Genomic DNA, 23,245 nt, shown 5'->3' with positions numbered 1-23,245 from the left:
TTTTTACTGTGCTCATTATGGCTCCACTGTGTTATCCTCAGGAGGACCAGACTCCCCTCCACATTGCTTCCCGTCTGGGAAAAACAGAGATTGTCCAGCTGCTGCTGCAACACATGGCCCATCCTGATGCCGCTACAACCAATGGCTACACACCACTCCACATCTCTGCCAGGGAGGGGCAGGTAGAGACAGCCTCTGTGCTGCTGGAGGCGGGGGCTTCACACTCACTGGCCACCAAGGTGAGTGAGCGGAAGAGCAATTAGTGTCAACGGTCAACGCCTGAAACAATGTTTAGAGGTTGATGCTTTAATGATCTGTGTAAAAATAAGTTTATATCTCTTCTCTCTCCCTTCATCCTTTTGTAGAAGTAAACACACCTACAGTAACATGAGCCACCTAAAACACTACACACAGCTGGGCACATACAACATCTACTTAAGCAAAATGTTTGGATTTGAGTCATAAAGTAGCATAAAGTCTGTATTTAGAAAAGATACTGACAAATGAAACAGTCAAAACCATCCTGGTACCCTAATCTTCTACTGCATGGTTTCACTTTTCATGAAGTTCACACTGAAAATAAATAAAAAATAACGAACTTAATAGTAGCGTCACTTGAGGACGGATACATTTCATTCATTTTGTTAAGCTGCTCTAATAAAAACATACATACCTACTTACTCGGTCCCTTTCACTCTGTCAGGGGCATAATAATCCTCGTTTTGAAGTAGAAACAATGTTTCTACTTATAAAAGCTTATAAAAGTCATTAGAAACTATGTTTCTACTTCACTTCTATACATGTAAAGGAGATATAGAAACCAGAAGGAAAAAAACAATATGTCAAATAAGGCTTGCTTTTCTTTTTCTCAGTTTACAAGATGCCTTAAAAGCCTGTAGTCTACACTTCCCATAATGCAACTGATAATTTAGAACATGGGCCTCCTTTGAGCTGCCTTATTAAAGCCATTGTGAAATTAGAAACACTAACTTACACTAAACCATTTGCAGTAGCAGGCACTTACCACCATATGTATGCTGAAGACAAAAAATATATGTTCCAAATGTTAGATAGGCCCTATGTCATGCTCACATGGGGCCTGAGATAAAGAGTGTACAGTATGATTGTATTTGGAGGTCTCAGTCTGTTTGACCCACTTTTCCTAAATGATTGATAGGGTTCCAGAGCTGCTGCGTTCCTCTAAAATGTGCATGAAAACCTGAACACACTAAAGTGATTTATCATCATCAGTTTGCAGGTTTTTATCACAGGATGCTATATAGTCACTATTTTCTCTGTGCATTCAATCCAGCAAAGATTAGTCCTTTGGTAAATTCCTATAATGTGAATGGGGAGACAAAGCACTCTGTGAGTTTATCAGGATTAGTGTTTCTCCTGTTTTCTTCTCTTCATGTCTCTCTTCTTGGTCTCTCTCTGGGGAGAAAGCGTGCTGCTGTCTCTGCATAAACCAAGGCAGGAAAAGTTGTTGCCATGCAAGCATAACCCTCCATCCATCCAACCATGTTCCTAACAGTCCTCGACCGTAATGTGCTACATGCTTATACAATCTTACAACAGCCACCAGCTTACACAGACTTGTCTCTGCTCTCTGATCTTATTACTTTTTATTCTTTGTTTTTTTGATTTTTTACGGAACCAATTATTACATCAGATATGATTCACGGTTTGACAAAGGAGAGCTCCCTTGGCACAGGGCTGGGTCATAAACACTGGTCACGTGGCTTTTGTCATTCTAAGAAAAACAGTTAAAGTGCCCCCTCTGCTGGCGCAATTGTGGAGTGTATTGTTCAATTCAATTCAATTCAGTCTAGTTCATATAGTGCCAATTCACAACAAAGTCATTTCAAGGCACCTTACATAATAAAGTTGAGAATAAACAGATACAACAAATCCCCCGTGAGCATCCCTAGGCAACAGAGGAGAGAAAGTAATTCCCTTTAACGGAAGAAACCTCGAAACAAGGCTCAATGTGGCGTTAAATAGCATTAAGAAGCAACAACAAAACCAGGAACATTAAAAGCTTTGTTGTAAAGTGAAGTGGAATTCAATACGTTTAGTATAATGTTATTGTGCATCTCATTAGTCTGTAGGCTGGTGTAATGTTTGTTAGGCCTGGGGGAATCATATGTGATAACATGTTGTACCGTAGACCAAAGAAAAGATTGTACAGTAGTTTAAATTTGTAGCTTTCTTTTGTATCTTACAAAATCAATATAGTAGAAAAATGATAATACCTTCTCGACTTGCGCTGTGTTGGCTTAGGAGTTTAAAGTGCATGTTTTTCCCCCATCAGCGTCTTTAGTACAGTTTAAAGGCTGACCTGACAATTTCTTTTCAAGTCACTGTCCTGAAGTACAATTCTAATATTTGTATCTTGTTTTGCTTCTTTATAGAAAGGTTTTACTCCCTTACATGTGGCCTCCAAGTATGGAAGCCTAGATGTAGCCAAACTTCTGCTGCAGCGTCGTGCTCCTCCAGATTCTGCGGGGAAGGTATGCATCCTAAATAAGAACATTCTAACTATCATCATTTAATCCAAAAAACTTTCTAAAAAAGTGCAATGAATTGCTAATAATTTGAAACCTATATTTGAATGTAATTTTTTAAAAATTAGGTGGTCAGATATTATAATAAGAAATAATTCGACTGTAAGTAGAGGGGCGGCAGTGGCTCAGTTGGTAGAGTGGCCACCCATCGACCAAAGGTTTGTTTTTAAAAATATATATAATAATATAATTGAATTTGATGGCAGCAACAAATCTCTGTTGCATGTTTACCACTGTTCCCTTGATCGCTGTCTTTTCTGAATGACAGCATGTGTTGCTCCAACATTAATACAGTAACTGTATATTCTTCAGAGTCAATGGAGTCTTCGCAGATGTATAACTTACCATGCTGTGTTCATTAATGCCCCCCACACTATCACTGCTTTTTGAAATGTGCAAGTCAGATGATGCCTCTTCTCTTTAGCATCCAAAAAGTAATTCAGACCTTGACACGTCAGACCACAGGACAAATTTCCACTTGACCTCCGTCCAATTTAAATGACCTAGGGCTAAGAAAAAGTGGCATAGTTTCTGGATCTTGTTTATACAGTAGATAATACATTTTAACTTATAGCAACACACTGTGTACAGTGACAGTGGTTTTCAGAAATGTTTGTTAGTTCAAAATTAACATTAATTTTAAAAAGACACATTTTTTAGTTTGAAAATCTGAAATGTAATTTTTTACTATCAAAAATATGTTTCGAATAATTGGTAAATCATTTATTTTTTATTTCCTGTTTGCATAATGTCCCCACTTTTGTGCAAGTAGTTTTTTTTACAAGACAGCAGAGTACGGTGTAATATATAAATAATCATGTCATATGCTTTCTCTTTAGTTTATAATGCGAGCAACAGTTTATACTGTTATTAAAGGTTTTAGGAGCACTTTTCCTGGGGCTACTTTTCTATGTGAAGTTCAATTTTGCTAATTCTCTACATTGAGGTTAAGTTGATTACAACATCACCAGCAAGCCTAGTTTGAATGAAATCAAATGATTTCTTCATTTGGATTGACTACAACTTATACCAGAAAACACATAACATAAGCCTTTTTTTTACATCAACGTTTTCTTTGTGTCACATTAAATGATCGCCCAGCTTTTGTTATCTAATCTTACTCTAATTCATCTCAATGTGCAGTCCCTTTAACACACTTTGTGTGGGGTGTCAGTGGCTTCACACTGCACTAAATACTGTTAAATCCATGTGCACTCACCATCCATCCCTTACAGAATGGCCTCACCCCGCTACATGTTGCAGCACATTATGATAACCAGAAGGTGGCGCTCCTGCTTTTGGACAAAGGAGCATCCCCCCACACCATGGTCAAGGTGAGAGTCCACAGTGAACAGCTGTCTTGACGCATTCTGCTGAGGCTGACAGAAGGGCAAGTGTCGATCCCTGGAAAGTCTATCGACATGCTTAAATTGTTAGCGTACCCAGAAATTCTGAGTTAGTCATTTCCAGTGTTTCCACAGTTCAAACAAAAACATTGTTTCCTAAAAGTTGTACATCAGTCATACAGCACAGTCAAAGTATCTCATGGATATGAGTAGACAGAGTTGGAATCAGCTTCAGAATCACTTGTCTCCAGTAAGGAGAACCGTAATTCATGGAAACACACAAAAAAGGTGTTAATTACATTTTTGTACCTGGCCGTACAATTACAACGTTCTTATTTTAGAATGAGAAGTAATATAAATCTGTCTTTCATTTTAGTTCGACACAAGACTTTTTACGATTCTGATTAACTACAATTTAACACCGAATAAATAGTTTAATTTAAGTTAAATACTTAGAGTTTCTGTAAGTTTTAAGTTAAAGAAGTAGGTGAGAAATGCGCTGTTACAATTAAAAGTCCTGCATTCAAAATGTTTTTCAGGTCAAATTAAAACAGAATTGGTTAAAGTCATTTAGGCAAAATGATTAATTACACATCTATAATTATGTTATTCGATTATTGAATTATGTGTTCAGGACTTTAATGTGGCAGCTGATTTTATTAACGTCATACACTATTTTAAAATATGGTGACATGTTTTAGTCTAATAATCATTTGAATTACTTACATACGTTCTGCTTAGCTTGTGCATTTAACAATTGGGGTCTGTATCAAATTATTGTTGTAAAGTAAAACTTCTATTTGTTTCTGAACTGTAGTGAAGTCAAAGAATGGAAATGATCCAAATGTCAAAATCCATCAAAACTACACCCTAAATGTACTCAGCTACTGTTCACCACTATCATAAAGAAAAATAGTCAGCATGGAGTTGTCACCTGTTGTCAAGTGACAAAGAAATGTGTGGCTGAGGAAAACCATGAGATAATGTTAAAAGCTCTGGATTTAGAATTTAAAAAATTTACTTTTTGGCTCTATTATAAAATCTGTAATTTAATTTCTCAGTCATTTCCTTCAGCAGTTGGTCACTGTCTTTTTTTTATCCAACATTACTTAAACAACAGCCAATAGTGCTTTTGTTAGGGACTATTTTTAATCAAGGATTAAAACACATTTGGTGTTTAAGTATTTGGTAAGTATGTGGAATGGAGCCAGAATATATTACTGTGTGTAATAATGGTAATAAAGGAACATGTGACCTAATGCAATAGTATGAATAGATGTATTGTTAACAGATATATTGACAATACTGAAGAGGGATAGCGGTGCATAAATAGCATCAGGCTTTAGATCAGTGGGATATTGGTTAAATGGATGCTCGATAACAGTTTGGCAACAACAATCAATAATCAGTCCAATATAACTTTTGCAGCAGCAGTGACACAATTTTCTTTTCCTTGTCATGGAGCAGAATGGCTACACTCCTCTTCACATCGCTGCTAAGAAGAACCAGATGGAAATAGCCACAGTCCTGCTGCAGTACGGAGCTGATACCAACATTCTTACCAAGCAGGGTGTCACTCCACTCCACCTGGCTTCCCAGGAGGGCCATGCCGAAATGGCAGCCCTGCTCATGAACAAGGAAGCCCAGGTCAACATACCCACGAAGGTAATGAAGAAGCCTAAGTTGGTTTTGCATTGCGTCTCAGAAAAAAAGTAACAGAAAATGCACTTACTAGTGCAAATCCATATAAATCCAATAAGCCTCTCATTCAGATTAATGAAATCTGAAGATTGTAGGGCCAAATGTATCTTCACAGTGTCACATTGGCTATATTAACATATCTGAAAAGGGCAAATGGACAAAATGTGGTTTGTCTGCTCTGAACTGTTTTGTGTCTGTTCTTCATGCAGAGCGGTCTGACAGCCCTCCATCTGGCAGCACAGGAGGACAAAGTGGCTGTTGCCGAGATCCTCGCCAGAAATGGAGCCAACCTGGACCAGCAAACCAAAGTATCAACGTTTACACTATTTTCAGTTTCTGCATGTATCTTAATACCCTCCGATTATTAGAGAGTATTATTCAATGTTATCTCCCAATCTGATGCAATTCTCATCCTTACTAAGATGTGTGTGTGGTATTTTAAATTCACAATTGTAGAAATTTATCAAATTTGCTGTTGTCTTTCAGTTGGGTTACACCCCCCTTATTGTAGCATGTCACTATGGAAACGCTAAGATGGTGAACTTCCTGCTTCAGAATGGTGCCAGCGTTAATGCCAAGACCAAGGTACTGAATTTGAAGTGAAATATTTGTAAGGTGCAGATAGTTATTAGTATTTAAGAACCCTATGTACCTTGTTCATCTTAGATTATTCAGTATTTATACTAATATAATATTTATTTATGTTTTCTTTTGTATTTAGTTTAAGATGCTACTTCTTCTCATAACAAATTTCTAAGTACATGGAGAAAAAAGCAAAGTCCTATCAGAAAAGGGTTCACATTTCAAGAGATGAAAGTGTGAGAAAGAGTAGGAAGGAAGTTTTTTTAAAAAAAATTGTAGATTTAAGTGCATAGGAAGATGTGGAAGAGTTCTGTTTTCAGCAGTTTTTTGAATATTGGGAGTGAGTTTGCTGAGCGTGCAGTTTTGTAGCTTGTTGCCCCATTGTGGGATAATTGCGCTGAAGAGTTTTACTTGTTGCTTTCTGTGCGGTGCTGGCAGCCACATTCATATAATATGAGTTATCAGTGGTCTCGCACCAGAGCATCAAAATAATTTAGCAAACATGCACATTATCAATCATTTTCTTAATCCTCAAAATAGAGCAAAATCAGTTATCGGTTAACAGCAGATCACTCATTAAAACCAGTTAATCATTAATAAAACAGGACATAAATCGGTCACATATCAAAGTTGGGCTTTCTTCTGATATTTGATCTCTCTCACTAAAGAAATACTTCTTCTTGATGGATGTCCGGATACCTGCAATTAAATTAAATAATTGGCAAAGATGTAACTTGGGGAGGGATTAAGGCTGGTTTAGTAGATCCTATAAAAATTAACTGCTTCTAACCTAAAAGTTGCTTCAGTCTATTGCTTGAGAAGAAATTTCTATTGGGTTGTTATAAATCAGTAAAACTTTAACAAAGATTAAGCCCACAAAACCTAAAGCGTTACAGAGTTACAAGAAAAGGTAAAGGCAAAGATGACGAGGTAAGGAAAGGTACTTTCAAGACCATGGGCCTGTAACTTCTTGCTGGGAGAAAATGCTTAGGTCTTTGACAAGATGAATAATATGCAGCATATGCATCAGGCTGGTTTTGTTCCACAATCTGAATTAATCTAATGAAATTAAAGCACGACATGAAGTATTTAGACATCGTGTATGTATGTTGATATTCTTCAAAGTAATAATATAGATAATGTGTTTATTATTGATAGCACCTAAAGTCTTGGTAGTCAAAATCAAAAGAGATTAACATTCAAATTCTATAAAGTAAACAAACTGTGCATTAGGTGATAAAACAGAATAAAATATGAATAATACATTAGAGTAGGTGTTGATAAATTACACATATAAAGTCAGGAGCAGGAGTCTCCCTGTACATTTACATATCATAGAAGTCTTGTTCTTGTTAAAAAGGTTAATTGTTCTTAGAGAAGGGAACATGTGTCTAGGAAGGGAGGAGACCTCCCCTCTCACTCGTCCTAGAGACGGGTAAGTATTAGTTACTTTGGTCAGGAGTTTGTCTCTGCAGCCTTGTGTGTGCTACACTGCAATTCCTTGTAATTGAGACCAGCATCACAAATTCATCTTAATTTACCTCTGCATCATGACCCGTTTCATAACAGCTTTTGGACTATAAAGGACCTAATCAGAACAGGTGAAATGATAAATAATGAGTTTATTTAATGACTTTGTACTTTATTTACTCTACTTTTTCTATCCCAGAATGGATACACTCCTCTTCACCAGGCAGCCCAGCAAGGAAACACACACATCATTAATGTACTGCTGCAATACGGTGCCAAGCCCAATGCTATTACTGTGGTATGTGAACATGGACACAAGCCCAAGTATACACACACACACACACACACTCATTTGTATTTCTATTAATGTAAGGCCTTTCATTGACATATTATATATTCCCTAACCTACAACCTAGTCTTAACCTTTACACAGGCCTTCAGACTTGTTAGTACTGGCAAAGTTTCCTCACTTTGCTTAAAGGGTCTGTTAGGAGGACCCCTTTTTCATTAACTTATATAGGTACATACACAGAAACACAGAGATATGCATATGTAAATATTTTATTTCTTGTCAAGAATGGCAACACAGCTCTGGGTATTGCTCGGCGGCTGGGCTACATCTCTGTGGTGGACACCCTGAGGGTCGTCACAGAGGAGATCATCACCACCACTACAGTAAGGCACATACATACACATATACAGGTTCATCTCCAATTTCAAAAAGGTTGGGAAGATGTGAAAATGTAAAGAAAAAAAACTGAAAGCAATGATTTGCAAATCTCATCAACCTATATTTTCACTATAGAAGATAAACAGCATATCAGATGTTGGAACTGAGAAATTTTACCATTTGAAGGAAAATATTAGCTCATTTTTAACTTGATGGCAGCATGACATTTGAAAAAATTTGGAACAGGGGCAACAAAAGGCTGGAAAAGTAGTTGCCGCAAACCAAAAACAAATGGAGAAGTATTTGACAACTAAGTAGGTTACTTGGCAACAGATAGTAACATGACTGGGTATAAAAGGAGCCTTTCAGTGGAGGCGGAGACCGACGTCCAGGGAGGGAGAGTCTGGTTGTAAGAGCTTGGAGACCCGATGCAGGAGGGAGCGATGGAGCGGTTAATCACTGGAAGAGGGCGGATGGAAGCCGGGGAATTAGATGCCGTGGAGAGGAAGAGCTGGAGAGGATGACTGGGCGCAGTGGGGTGACCAGAGGTTCTGTAGGTCGGGAGATACAATGAACGAGTAAAGAATTCTCCACGGTATTTGAGTACTCTAGCCTTTTTACCTTAACTCTCTGAGACGATCTGGCGACTTGTGGCGTGCAGGAAATCGGTATAAGAGCAGCTGTCATCAAGGTGAATGATTGCATGCAGGTGTGGCCGCCGCTGCAGCCCCAGGTGCGCTGAAGAGCAAAACAAGCACACACACATACACAAACCAGGCAGGGAGAGGGAGAGAAGGGGGAGAGAGGAGGGTGGAGGGTGGGGGAGCGGGTGCTGTGACAAGGAGTGGGACCATCCAGCTTGTTATCAGCGGACAGTTGAAAAGCCTGCATCTCTGATGGTGTGGGGGGGCATTAGTGCCTGTGGTGTGGGCAGCTTACACATCTGGAAAGGAACCATCAATGCTGAAAAGTACGTAAAGGATTTAGTGCAACATATGCTCCCATCCAGACAACGTTGCTTTCAGGGAAGGACTTGCACATTTCAGCAAGACAACGCTAAATCACATACTGCATCCATCACAACAGCCTGGCTTCATAAGAGTCCGGGTGCTGAACTGGCCTCCCTGCAGTCCAGACCTTTAACAAAGAGAAATCTAATATTTTCAATGAAATGGTAAAATTTCAACATCTGATACATTGTTTATGTTCTAGTGGGAATAAAATATGGGTTGATGAGATTTGCAAAACATTGGATTCTGTTTAAGCCAACTTATATGGAATTGTTGTTCTAACATGAGAAATAACAGTTCCAATATAATTTCATATACTGCAGTTCCAATATAATCTTTAATTCTGGGTTATGTGAAAACAATAAAGAACTGTGATGCAAATGATGGGTTTCATTATAACAAGCTGTGTCGTAAGTCATATGCATTTGTACGATTTCTGAGTCTCATACTGTTTGAATTATTGAGCAGCAAGTGAGATACTGTATATTGGAGATAATTACAATATAGATTATCACAAAAACATATAATAGCCTTGGCAATAATTGAGATTGCCTTAGCAGTAATTTTACATGTTACAACCAAACCCCACCCAAAAAAATAAGCTTGAGATCCCTTCTTTATTTGCAATGATGCCACGTTCATGGACAAATAACCAATGAAAGAGAATTCTTCTGCAATCACTTGAAAAGATGATTTATGCATAGTATGAATGATGGTTGATGGTATCTATTTCCTCCCTGCTGCCAGACCGTGACAGAGAAACATAAGCTGAACGTGCCAGAGACCATGACTGAAGTACTGGACGTCTCAGATGAGGAGGGTGAGTAGTGTTGCACACTACAGTGTATCAACACGAACCTGTTCTAGCTTTCAAAAAGACTATAAGGAAAAAGTGTCCAGCAATTAGAGTAGTACCAGACTGACACAGTTAGTCACTAGCTGATAACTACCGAAAGCAGATATTCTTCTCTGGGGTTAGGGGAAACCAAGTTAGACTAGAATTGCAATAGACATTAATGAGACAATACAAGCTAATGCTGCTGTGTGTCAGCTAGATTTGTAAGTAGAGAAATTTTTGCTCACATATTGACAATTAAAGCCTTTAAAGGATTTAGGATGTGATGAGTAACTGTGCTGTCTACCCACAGCACTGAAAAACATTGATGATGATATCATGTCTGATGACCTCATGGATGTGGAAGGTATTCAGCATGGTGCTTTGTGTGTAGGCTTGCAGAGCTGATTCTACCAGAGTGACCTGTGTTTTTCACATTGTTAATGTGAGGCTCTAACACCTGCTGTTTGGTTAGATGCTAATGCTGCATTCCATATACTGTGGAAGTCCAAGCTGGGAATGATGCCACACCCAGTTCTAGCTAACAACAAATTGTGTTTTGCAGGTGCAACCACTGTAGCAGCATGTTCAGGCAGAAGTGGACAATGAAATGTGTACAGCTTAAAAGAGATACACATAAAACAGAAGCACTAATAAACAGTATTTTACTTCACCTTTCACAACCGTTGAAATGCAGAGCAGCCATCTTAGGTGGAGAGAGTTCAAATGTAGAGTGAGCAAAAATCCTTCCTCTTACTTAAGGATCCTCTCATTATAAATTGACTTGGTGAAATGCATTCAGTGTCCATATTTATATTTTAAGGAGTAGATGAACATTTTGGCAAATCAGCTCATTCAAGTTCTTTCAAGAGTGACATGGAGTAATGGAGTAAGTAACTATTTTTCATGGTGAAAGACTGTACGTGTGCTTTTTTCATTTGTCCTTTTGGCTCATTCTGTGAGTTCAAGGTTGCCACAGTGGAATATTTGTCCACATGTTGATTTGGCACTGCAAGGCTGGGGATAAGGGTGGGCTGTTAGCGGTTGAGTGTCTTGACATTTGGTTGGGGGGGGGGGGGGGGGGGTGGGCACAGGGTCAACTGTGGTCGGTAGGCAGCCGCTCTACCAGCTGAGCCACTGCCGCCCCTGTTCTTATAGCACAAGAATATGAGGACATTTTAACTGCATTCCTGCAGCTGCACACTGCACATCTGTCTACTACTTTTAAGGGTTATGCATCTAAACCTCTGTGTAGGAGAAGCCTTCCTGCATCCTCTTAAGGATGAAATTTGTACTGCAAATGTAGAAAAGACTTTAACTCAAACCTGTGATATTTTGCAATAATTATTGTAGATTTGTCATTCAGTATGTCGAACAAGTATCTGTTATGGCGCTTAATTTGTCTTTGTTTTTTAGCTTGATGGGCCTGAGGTTGAAGATCTTGATCTTAGTAGTTACAAGCCCCGTTCATCAACTCCTATTTAGTTCTAGAAGTGATTCTAAGCAATTGGGGACACAAACCCAACAGCAAAGTTGTGAAAAAAAAAAAAAAAAAACTAAGCGGTAAGCATGCTAGCATCAGATGCAGCTAAGCTATCTCACTAGGCAAGTAGCGCAGTAGATAAAAAGAACTGACTAAAGCTTTATTCTATTTAGAGATGGTTTGATCACAATATTCATTGTGAATATTCAATATTCTGCTGTGAAGTTGTTGTTTTTTGTCAAATTATTATTATTATTATTATTCAAGGTTAACAATGGATTTTCACAGCCAACTTTAAAGTTAGTTTCTAGAGGAAGCGGTCTATGCATGTACTGCAGTAAACTAACTTTGTAACAGTACATACAGAAGCTTCTTTCTTCATGTATTAATTCATAAGGTTTTGTTTCGCCTTCCCAAGGTGATGACACAATGACAGGTGACGGAGGGGAGTATCTGAGGGCTGAGGACCTCAGGGAGCTGGGAGATGACTCTCTGCCAGGACAGTATTTGGATGGAATGAACTACCTCCGCTTTAGCCTGGAGGGGGGGCGCACTGACAGGTACCTGTTTTTCAAATGTTTGTCCCCTCTAATAAGTGACTAGATCAGTTTAAGTAAGCGTAGTTTCAATTTTGGCCTTTAAAAACTAACTAAAAGTAGATGTTTTCATATTTTTTACGTTTTCACATACTATCCCTGTGACCCAGTTATGTTTCTATTTTCACTTAGTTCCTGTTTTCACCCTGTTCCTGTCTAATTACTGATATAGTGCTATCTGTGGGAGGCTGTTCTTACTTTATCCTCAGCGTGTATGTGTGTGTGCACACTGACAAAACCTTTGTACTTGAAAAACAAACTCAACTAACTGCCTGTATTATGTGTGTGTGTTTTACAACTCCTCCCGCTCATACTTCATCGTTGGTCTCCCTTGTCATGACTCCATAGTCGAATGCAAAGGTATGTGCTGATACTGGCCAAATACTACTACTGTAATGACCAGTCCAGTACAGAACAGACCAGACAAGACCAGTCACTAGGCTTTAACTGTTTGAAAGATAAATTAGACAGACTTCATTTGGATTTTAACTGATTTGAATAGCATTTTTATTTCTGCTTATTGGGGCGACTGTGGCGCAGGAAGGTAGAGCGGTTGTCCACCAATCTCACAGTTGTTGGTTCAATCCCCGGCTACTCCGGTCACATGTCGAAGTGTCCTTGAGCAAGACACTGAACCCCAACTTAGTTGCTGCCAGTGAGTGTTGGCCAGCTGCATAGCAGCTCCCCCATCGGTGTGTGAGTGTGTGTGTGTGATTGTAAGTGTGAATGGGTAAATAACAAGCAGTGTAAAGTGCTTTGATTCCCAATAGGTAGAAAAGTGCTATGTAAGTGCAGAACATTTACATTAGCTGAATGTTACATTTGCCTCAGATAATTTTTGGTTCAATGCTGTTGGCCTGTTGTTTCATCAGTGTTCCTGAGTCACTCCTAATGTTAAAAGAGCCAATACCATATTTAGCTGTTGTTTTAGCATCAGCATTTAACAATCTTCTATCACTGCTCAGTCCCTAAATCAGTTTCCACAACATTTTTTCATCACTTACTTTCATTGCAGTGATGAAATATGATTATAGGCACTTAACTCTTGTCGAACAATCGATTGTTTCGTTTTTTTTTCCCTATAGAATTTTATGTGACCTTCACTGCTTTCATGTTCTCTGCTCTAGTTCGGACAGGTCCTTTACACCCACCCACCACAGCTACTACTCCCCTAAACACGAAGGCATGTTGGATGAGATGCTTACCAGTCAGCAGGTATAGTGTAATGCTCATGCTCACAGCCACTGCAGTTGAAATATATGTAATGATTTAATAGTTGCACGACTATGATATGATGATGTTTTTATCAGTGAAGAAAAAAAGGTAGTTACATTTACTAGAGAGCTGAGAATATTATATTTGTGCTACACTTTACACGCACTTTACTATTTGTACTATTTTAAACCGGAGTGCATTGTCGTCAAAAATGGTTCTTATATTTTGGCTGCCGTTTTTTTAAATGATGTGACCGAAACATTAGAACCATCTCCTAATATATGGACTCCCCCAATCACTATGACCTCAATAATAAACACATTGTGGAATTATCACCTTTTAAATGCTCATGGCAGAGCTTCTGTAGTGGATTTGATGGTCAGTGAGTATATATACTTTGTCCTCCTATTATATTTATTTGATGATGTTTGCTAAAATGGGTTATACCAACAAAACGTATGATTAGTACAATCAATTATCATTTAAACATTAGCAAAAAGTACATGAAGCAGTTAACTTAACCTCAGCATGGAGAACTGCCTCAGTATTAGTACATCAAAAATACACATAATCTACATAATCTTGATGAAAATCCCCTTATTGTCAATGGTTATATTTAAAAGAATGGCAAAGAAATCATAGGCTTACACTTAGTATTGATACATTTATGCATTGGTACATTTCAGATTCCAACGCTTGCCAGGGAAAATGAGGGGGATTCATACAGGCTGAGTTGGGGTACAGAAAACCTGGACAATGTGGCTTTATCCTCCAGTCCTATTCACTCTGGGTAGGTATAGACAGACCTGAGAAAAAACCTAAATACAAACCGTATTAGATATGGCAGCACTGGGTGCAGTGTGCATTCATACAGTATAATGAAATATGTTGTAAAATAATGAATTTCAAGAAACAAGTTTCACAATAGTATGAAGGTCCTGATAACAGCTGCTATTATTTTACAAGTGGTTAGTTACAATTGTTTTGTAGTATTTTTAATTATCTTTTTTTAAAACTGGTGTTTTTATTTATTTTTTAGCGCTGTCTCTCACTTGGAAGAGGTTGGAAACATATTGTACCTCTGCGTTAATTATAAAAAAAATGCAAAGTATATTTCCATATTAATGGAGGTAGCAGAGCTTAAGATGCTGAGGTTCTCTTTGGGAGGGACAAGGATGGACAGGATCAGGAACTAGGACAATAGAGGGACAGCTCATGTTAGATGTGTTGGAGATAAAGTCAGAGAGGCCAGATTGAGGTGGTTTGGACATGTTCAGAGGAGAAACTGTGAATATATCAGTAGAAGGATGCTGAGGTTGGAGCTGCCAGGCAGGAGGTCTAGAGGAAGAGCAAAGAGGAGATTTATGGATGTAGTGAGAGAGGACATGAAGTTAGTTGGTGTGAGAGAAGAGGATGCAGAGGACAGAGTTAGATGGAGGCACATGATTCTCTGTGGCGACACCTGAAAGGGAACAATCGATAGGAAAAGAAGAAGACTTTAATTTTCTTGAAAGGCTGTGATTGTCTCGTGATTTTAACCATCTTCAGATTTCAGTGAAATAAATGCAATAAGTGAGCGAGTATGCAGATAAATTGACTTTTGAATACCAATTTTTATAAGAGTTTGCTGGACCCACCTCAAAATTGTTCATATAAATTCTGCTTGCTGGAATTAAATTCATATTTCCTCTATGTAGAAAATATTTGGCACATATGCTTTATTTTTAGATGTTTCTCAATTTAGTAAGCCTGAACTTATCCATTCAGAAATAGAAATATTAGAATAGAAATATTTCATTTTTTAAAATGATATAATGAGCGCATTACATCAATCACAGAGAACTGGATAGAGCCTTTGTATTAGCTTAGCTCAACAATGAATTACCTGAGGCGATAGTAGGTGTTTCTTAGAGAATACAGCAATTCAATTCAATTCAACTTTATTTATATAGCGCCAATTCACAACAAAGTCACCTCAAGGCACTTGAATAAAGTCAAGACTACAAAGGTGTATAGAAAAAACCAACAATTCCCCCTTGAGCAAGCCATAGGCAACAGTGGAGAGGAAAAACTCCCTTTAAGGAAGAAACCTCCAGCAGAACCAGGCTCACGGTGGGCGGCCATCTGCCTCGACCAGTTGGGGGGAGTGGAAAGTGAAGAGAGAAAAGAAAAAGAGCAACAACAAAACATCGGGCAGGTTGGTAGGACCAGTAGCTGCACGCTGGAAGACACACAGCTTCAAAGCCGAGGACACCTGCAGAAACGGACAGAGAAAGGGGGACAGAGAAGGACAAAGACAACTACGGGAGGAAACACACAGAGTTAATGACACACAGTCGTGGGTTCAGAGGCGAGGAGAGAGGGACAAGAGGAGGAAAGTAGCTCAGTGCATCAGGCAGACAATAATTGTCTGCTTGTTTCACTTTTGCAAATAAAAAAATGTTAAAGTTCACAAAATTACAAAAGTAGTATAAATTTGTTACTGCTTAATTCATTTGGAATTTGCAATATTTTTCAAAGCGTTTTGTAGGTCTTGCTAAATATATTGTATTTAGAAGTACTGGTTACAGAAGCTGCAGCTGAAACTTGGGTTGATAAAGTCAGGTCACCCTTATTGTGTACAGTTGCGGTTACAATAGCACCTTCTCAATTTCTTCTACAGGAAGCTTTCTGTTTTACCAATCCTGATTGTGTTTGTCTGCTCCGTTTTCCTTTTTGGGTTCTTATTTTACTGAATTGCTCCTGGTTGACTTTTGATTCTTTTCTGTGTGATGTGGTTGTTTTTAGCCGTTCCTCTCCGTGCCATGATCATGGAGACCACAGCAGGTGACCTTCTGCCCCTTGGTTAAACCTTCCTCCTCATCTTCATCATTCTCTTCCTCCCCTCACAGTGTGCTCTCCTGGTGGAGAGGTGTTTGTGTATGTTGCTGTTCTTAACCAACACTGCCTTACACTGTATATCTTTCAATTGGGTTCTCCAGGCCACAGTCTTGCATTTATGTGGTCATCTGGCCAAAAAAAAAAAAAAAAACAGGAGGTGGTGAAAGTTGAGGACGTGTTTGTTAATTTCTCACATCTTGTGAATCGTGCATTTCCACTAACATACCTAGGAGTGTTCCTTTTTATTATTGTACAAAACACTGGACAATCACCGAAATTACATATTGTGTGTCGGTCAGAAAAGGTAGTTTTATTTGTTTTACCAAATTGAGCCAAACCACAGAAACCCCTAACCAGAGTTCAATAACAAGTGTAAATTGACATTTTTGTGTGTTGTAACCATTGTTGTGTTTGCACTACAGGCACAATCCAGTTTGTAACCTCATCACACCCATACCCCCTTCCATTCAGACGATCCATACAGCACTTGACACTTTGCATGGGTGGTAAAGTCACAGAGTTGGACACTCTAAAGCCTTAAACTGTAATGCAATGTGAACAATCTTACTGTTTGTTGTTTTTGGCTGTATTCTCCATTCAGTGTTGAGAAAACAGACACCAAGATAACAATGAGACTATGATGTTAGATTCATGTTTATTATAATATGGCCTGTTTACGGTATTAAAGGTTGTAAAACTAATATATAAATAAAAACAGGCCTATGCAATTTTCAAATGAAAGTAGAATAACACACACTTTTTAAAACCCACTTGTTCACGTCAGTACATTCAGGGGGTTTGCAGCCACAACTTTATTTGGTCTGGTATGACCATGGATGTTTTAAGGAGAAGTGGATGTCAAATGTAAAGTTGCTCAGTGGCACAGTGGCAAAAAAAAATGTTGATTCCAGTCATAAAATAGATCTTGGTTGCAGATGCCGATTGTGGACTGCAGGAAGTAGTTGATTTAAGCCTAAGTTTGTTTCTTATTTTAAATTTTAAATGTAAAATAAACTCACACTTTTACTTAAAATAAAGTAAACCCACTGCTCTTCTAGACTCTCCACGTAATATTGGTCCAAATAGAAACTTTCTAAAAAGAGAGGCATTTTTCGGGGCTTCTAATGCTCAGAAAAATTAGTTTTACGGACTCTTCCCATCGAATGTCTAAACGAAAAATTAATATTGGGCCATTTTGCACGATGAGTTTGAAAGCCCTAGTGTTGCCGCTTAGCCACCAGAACGATATTGCTTCAGTATAACCAGTATGTTTTGGTAACTTTGGATCCCAAATTTGTTAAACTTTCTCAAATGTTAAGTATGTATTGGTTACTTAAATGTTGGTGCTTGTTCTAGTGTAGGCAGTGTAGGTATTAGTAATATATTTTCAGTGGCTGCCGTTGTGCTGTGTGGGTCAAATATCTTCAGTGTCTAATTCATAGCTGAAGTAATCAGGTAAAGATATTGCCAGATTGATCTGCTTCGTAGCCTTTTACAACATTCTGAAGATGTACGTAAATCTTTCAACCCCCCGGTACAAATATTCCTAGTAGTCATTAGTCTTTTTAAATGAAACTTTTAAAATTTTGAATACATTTTAAATTCTCAGCTTTTAAGATGCTGCTACCGTTGGTGTCTGTGTTGTCATCACTTAATGGATCAGCTGGACTATATCTTTAAATTGTAGAATTATGTCCTGTTCCACCTTAGCTTTCTGGTCAGCTTCATGGTGGATGCTAGGGGGGGAGCCATGCGTGGTTGCCGGCACAACGGCCTGCACATTATCATCCCTCCCAGGAAGTGCAGCGCACCCACACGGGTCACGTGCCGGCTGGTGAAGAGGCACCGTCTGGCCACCATGCCCCCAATGGTTGAAGGCGAGGGCCTGGCCAGCAGGCTTATCGAGGTTGGTCCCTCAGGAGCCCAGTTCCTTGGGTAAGACGACAGTTATGGACAGTGGAATGAATGAATGATTGCCAAAGTAAGTTGATGTAGTGGATTAAGAAAGATTTAAACTTCAAAATATCAAAGATGCAGACAAATGTAATAATACTACATAAAGATTATTTGAAAACATGTTTTACACATTTGTTCTATACATTTAATATTAAATCTAATAAAAAACTAGAAAGTGAAGATGAACAGTTGAAGATGCATGTAAGGCAGAAAGAAGAGGACCCCCTCCCCCTACATATAGGTTAATGACACTGATTTATTTCCTGTCTAATAAGAAGCCTACCAGCTGCTGCCCTGCTTTCCCCTGCCTCTGCCTTACTAAATCTGTTACTGTATCTGCTCTTGCTTTGTCCCACTACCAGGAATCTGTTTACCTTTGCTCTTTAGCATGCAGCTGTAATCTAATTCTGTTTAACCTGATCCTTAACCCCCAATGAAAAAGCCTTTTCTAATTAACTCCACCTTAAGAAGTTTGCACCATGATTGGTTTGATATGTGGCCTCAGATTCTGCCCTCTGCTGGGTAATGTTTGATATACTACAGCATATCTTTCTCTCTCCCTCTCTGTCATTCCCCTGTTGGTCTTGATTGATAAAGCAGGTAAAAGGAGCATGATACAACAGCCATGACACCAAAGGAATGAAATATAAATTCAAAAGGGGAAAAAAAAAAATTGACCTGAGCTAAAAAAATACAAAAAAACTGTTATTATAAAAAGAAGTAGGTTGAAATAATATTTCATTGGAGTCTATAATTTCACATTTTTATGGTTACATAATTTGTGTTTAATCTCTCCTTGATTATTGACTTTTGAACAGTTTTGGTCTTCATAGAATACAGCTACAAATTAATCATCTCATTCAAGTATTGCACATCCATCCCAAAGGTTTCTATTTTGAACCAAACCAAAACATTGTGTGTGTGCTCTTTCTTCCTCACTGCTGCGTATGGATGCTTGGTTGATCACACAGTAAACTTCACCTCCCCAGTGCCCCTCCACCTCTTAATGAGGGAGAGAGTTTGGTTAGCAGAATCCTCCAGCTCGGCCCGCCGGGGACAAAATTCCTTGGGTAGGGTGGAACAAAATCAACGTTTTTGCATATGAAACAATCCATGGATGCCAGTCTCTGTGTATTCCTTTACAGACCCTTCCATCTGACATTCTTTTGCCCATGCATTATTGTGTTGTCCTGCTTGCTAGTGTCTACTCCAGATTACCTTGTACTGACTATCCTCTAGATGTCAAGTTCCTTTGATATTACTTTGCTCCATCTTACTTTATTCTTTTTGTCTGCTTAGCCTTTTTCATTAGTTTGTTTTCATGCTTCCTTGTTTCATTTTTATTACGTGTGGTAGAACAAGATGAGTTGTCATTTTTATGTGAAATTCAAATGGTTGTGTGGCTCCAACTACTGTAGTTACAGAATGAGGTGACCCTCACTTCATGCTAAGTGTTTATTGTCAAAAATTGTACCAATAGGGGAAGAAAAAACACCATCATGTATTGTCAGGCCAAAAAAAACATTTAAATATTGCATGAAAGGTCAGCAGTTCTACTATATTAGCTGGGATTTGTCCCACATATCCAATTGTATCTGTACAGTGTAGCATGCTTCTTATACAGTCATATATATTTAGACAGTGACACACTTTTTATTTTGGATCTCTATGCCACCACACTGCATTTGAAATGAAACAATAAAGATGTGCTTAAGTGTAGAGTCTCCTCTTTAATTAAAGGTTAGATGAAAATGATTTGATGAACCATGTAGGAATTATAGTCATTTTTATTTATAGAGCCCCTTATCTGATGCCTCCAAAACATTTGGGCAATCCTGCGTAACCATAAATAACATTTTCAGTTTTAATATTTTGTTGCGCATCCTTTGCAGTCAATGACTGCTTGGTGTCTGCAACTCATGGACATCACTAGTTGCTCATTTTCCTTCCTGGCAGTGCTCTTTCAGTCTTCAGTTTATGCTTGTTGATGGTGTATCTCACCTTTAGCTTTGCCTTCAGCAGGTAAAATGCCTGCTGGTTGCTACTTTGGTTGCTTTCACAGTATACTTTGGGTCCATCTGCACTGCAAAGCACTGAGTTTTCAAGCATTTGGCTAAATTTGAGCAAATAAGTTCCAGTAGGCCTTCAGAATTTGTTCCACTGCCTCTGTCAGCAGTGATGTCATTCATAAATTAAAGACAATCAGTTCCTTTGGCAGCCTTACACTTCCACGCCATAACACTACCTCCACCATGTTTCGTAGATGAGGTTCTAGCTTCAGATCATGAGCAGTTTCTTTCCCTTCTCCAGATCCTTCTTTTTTCCTGGTAGAAGTTGATCTTGGTAGAAGTTGATCCTGGTAGAAGTTGATCTTGGTCTCATCTTGGTCTCATCTGCCTATAGGTTATTGTTCCAGACCTGTACGGGTATTTCTGTGTCTTTTGTTAAACTCTCGTCTTCTTGTATTGGAGAGTAACCAGTGGTTTACATCTTGTGGTAAACCCTTTCTATTGCCTCTGGTGAAGTCTTCCCTTGATACTTGACACAGACACACCTACTTCCTGAACCGTATTTTATTTATGACCCATCTTTTTGCTTCACCAGGCAAAGGATTCTTGCACCATCATAGTTTTTCATTGTCTTCCAGGCCTTTCGGTGTTCTTGAACCCACCAGCGTGTTCTTTTTTTTTTTTTAAAGAATGATCAAAATACTGTACAGTTGATCTTTTTTTCTCTCTCTTGCTGTGAACTGCTTTAATGACAGTGAAAGCTCCTTACACAAACTTGACCATGGAACCATTTGAGCCACAAAATTCCTGCGTGATTTATCCAATACTTTAAGCCTCTTACATTTTAGTTCACCGTCTACACTTCAAGCACATCCTGACTATTTTATTTCAAAGCCATTGCGGCAGTGTACAGAGCCAAAACGATGCACATTTTGTCACTGTCCACATTTGTAGAGATCTATGTGTTGTTGCTAGCTTGTTGCTTGATTATGGTCCTGAGGTAAGTAGCAGAGTGGTAGTTTAAAACTTTTTTTAAGTTTTCAGTCTAATTTTTCCTTACACCAATACCTAATCCTTGATTGTGCACGTTCTCATCATAATTGGCTAAAATTGAGTCCTGCATTTGTAGCTTACGTCCTCTATGTGGGACTCCGTTGCTGGGCTAAGGCTGTGGTCACACGATGAACTCTGTCTTTTGCTGCAGTGTCATTGTCAGTCCTTCCAAGTTTAATTAAGCTCAAAAGTATTGACATACTGCACATACAAATTCACACAGGAAGCTCCACACAGTGTTATTGAACATTACATTGTGTTTTCACTAGCTTACTCTACTTTCCTTCTGTCCGTCCAGTCCTGTGATTGTAGAGATCCCCCACTTTGCTGCCCTGCGGGGGAAGGAGAGGGAGCTAGTGATCTTAAGAAGTGAGACAGGAGAAAGCTGGAAGGAGCATCACTGTGAATACACCCAGGAGGAACTCAACCAGATACTCAACGGCATGGATGAGGGTCAGTCTCTGATGGTCTACTGGTAGACAGCACCATGACTTAATAAAAAAAAAACCCAACAACAACACATTGACACCTGTATATTTGCTTCCGCCCTCTAGAGCTTGACACACCTGAGGAGCTGGAGCGTAAGCGTATTTGCCGTATCATCACCAGAGATTTTCCACAATACTTTGCAGTAGTGTCACGCATCAAGCAGGACAGTAATCTGATAGGTCCTGAGGGAGGTATTCTGAGCAGCACAGTTGTGCCCCAAGTTCAGGCAGTTTTCCCTGAGGGTGCCCTAACCAAAAGGATCAGAGTTGGGCTGCAGGTAATTGACCAAACATTACTTTATACGTTTCCCTCATTTTTTGAATTCATCTTATCATAATACACAGATTGTGGGGAAGGTTTTAAAGTTACGTTTGAGGGGTTTTGCCATCCGTATAATTTAAATAAAGTTTTTAGCATAAATGCCTCAACCACATTTTCTGGTAGTTTATCAACAAAATCCACAAAATATATAGTCCTCCTTACAGTGGCATTCATCCTCTGGGCAGCATGGACATTTCTATCACACAACTGTTTGACCTGTTAAACCTGCGTCTTATCATTAAGACATTTTGTAGCCAATCATATTTTATGTGCTTTTTCTGCTTTCATTTTAGTAGATGCAGGGTTGGATCAATTGGAAAGATTCTATCCGAAATTTTATCTTCAGAAAATGTCCCCATAAAAGGAATGTACTTGGAGTAATCTCATACCATGTATATGACTTTGGTTCATGTGGGCATACATAGACATACAAAGCTTTAGTTGGTTCTTGTATGTCATAACTTGTAGACTAGTACTTGTTAGTCCTAGTACAAAGTTTCATGCACCAATTTTAGTTAAGCAGAGAAACCTTACTACAGACAAAAATACTAACGACTGTGGCGCAGGAAGGTAGAGTGGTTGTCCACCAATCTTACAGTTGTTGGTTCAATCCCTACCTCCTCAGGTCACATGTCCAAGTGTCCTTGAGCAAGACACTGAACCCCAACTTAGTTCCTCCTGGTGAGTGTTGGCCAGCAGCATAGCAGCTCCCCCATCAGTGTGAATGGGTGAATAAGAACCAGTGTAAAGAGTTTTGAGTACCAATAGGTAGAAAAGTGCTATATACGTGCAGAACATTTACCATTTATCCTCTCCACTTTTCCAGGCTCAGCCAGTGACTATAGATGTAGCCAGGAAGATCCTGGGAAACAAGGCCACCTTCAGCCCTATTGTAACACTAGAGCCCCGCAGGAGGAAGTTCCACAAACCCATCACCATGACCATCCCTGTCCCAAAGTGCAACTCTGACCCAGTCCTCAACGGTTTCGGGGGGGGGACCCCCACCTTACGACTGCTCTGCAGTATCACCGGTTAGAGAACACAAATGACTCTGTGACAAAA

The 23,245-nt window shown here is 39.0% G+C and overlaps 1 protein-coding gene across 5 annotated transcripts in view; it reads left to right on the top strand.

Annotated features, from left to right (window-relative positions):
* Positions 1-23,245, top strand: part of ank2b (ankyrin 2b, neuronal) — an 88,929-nt gene that overhangs the window by 33,833 nt on the left and 31,851 nt on the right. For 3 of the 5 annotated variants that reach the window (XR_010915733.1, XM_067523810.1, XM_067523812.1), the window contains exons 15-33: positions 42-239; positions 2,415-2,513; positions 3,803-3,901; positions 5,381-5,578; positions 5,824-5,922; positions 6,101-6,199; positions 7,866-7,964; positions 8,243-8,341; positions 10,094-10,166; positions 10,495-10,548; positions 12,083-12,224; positions 13,388-13,475; positions 14,162-14,265; positions 16,263-16,301; positions 18,066-18,290; positions 19,283-19,381; positions 21,672-21,826; positions 21,928-22,139; positions 23,010-23,214. Coding sequence is in view for 4 of the 5 variants with exons in the window: in XM_067523810.1 (XP_067379911.1) it covers positions 42-239; positions 2,415-2,513; positions 3,803-3,901; positions 5,381-5,578; positions 5,824-5,922; positions 6,101-6,199; positions 7,866-7,964; positions 8,243-8,341; positions 10,094-10,166; positions 10,495-10,548; positions 12,083-12,224; positions 13,388-13,475; positions 14,162-14,265; positions 16,263-16,301; positions 18,066-18,290; positions 19,283-19,381; positions 21,672-21,826; positions 21,928-22,139; positions 23,010-23,214 (2,386 nt within the window). In the remaining variant the exon portion in view is untranslated. The remainder of the gene's footprint in view (positions 1-41; positions 240-2,414; positions 2,514-3,802; positions 3,902-5,380; positions 5,579-5,823; positions 5,923-6,100; positions 6,200-7,865; positions 7,965-8,242; positions 8,342-10,093; positions 10,167-10,494; positions 10,549-12,082; positions 12,225-13,387; positions 13,476-14,161; positions 14,266-16,262; positions 16,302-18,065; positions 18,291-19,282; positions 19,382-21,671; positions 21,827-21,927; positions 22,140-23,009; positions 23,215-23,245) is intronic. The other 2 variants (XM_067523809.1, XM_067523811.1) reach the window with 2 other exon arrangements.

This window comes from Channa argus, chromosome 12 (genome assembly GCF_033026475.1).
Source record: "Channa argus isolate prfri chromosome 12, Channa argus male v1.0, whole genome shotgun sequence".
In the NCBI taxonomy this organism is placed as follows: Eukaryota; Metazoa; Chordata; class Actinopteri; order Anabantiformes; family Channidae; genus Channa; species Channa argus.
This window is presented reverse-complemented; position numbering and strand designations above follow the sequence as displayed.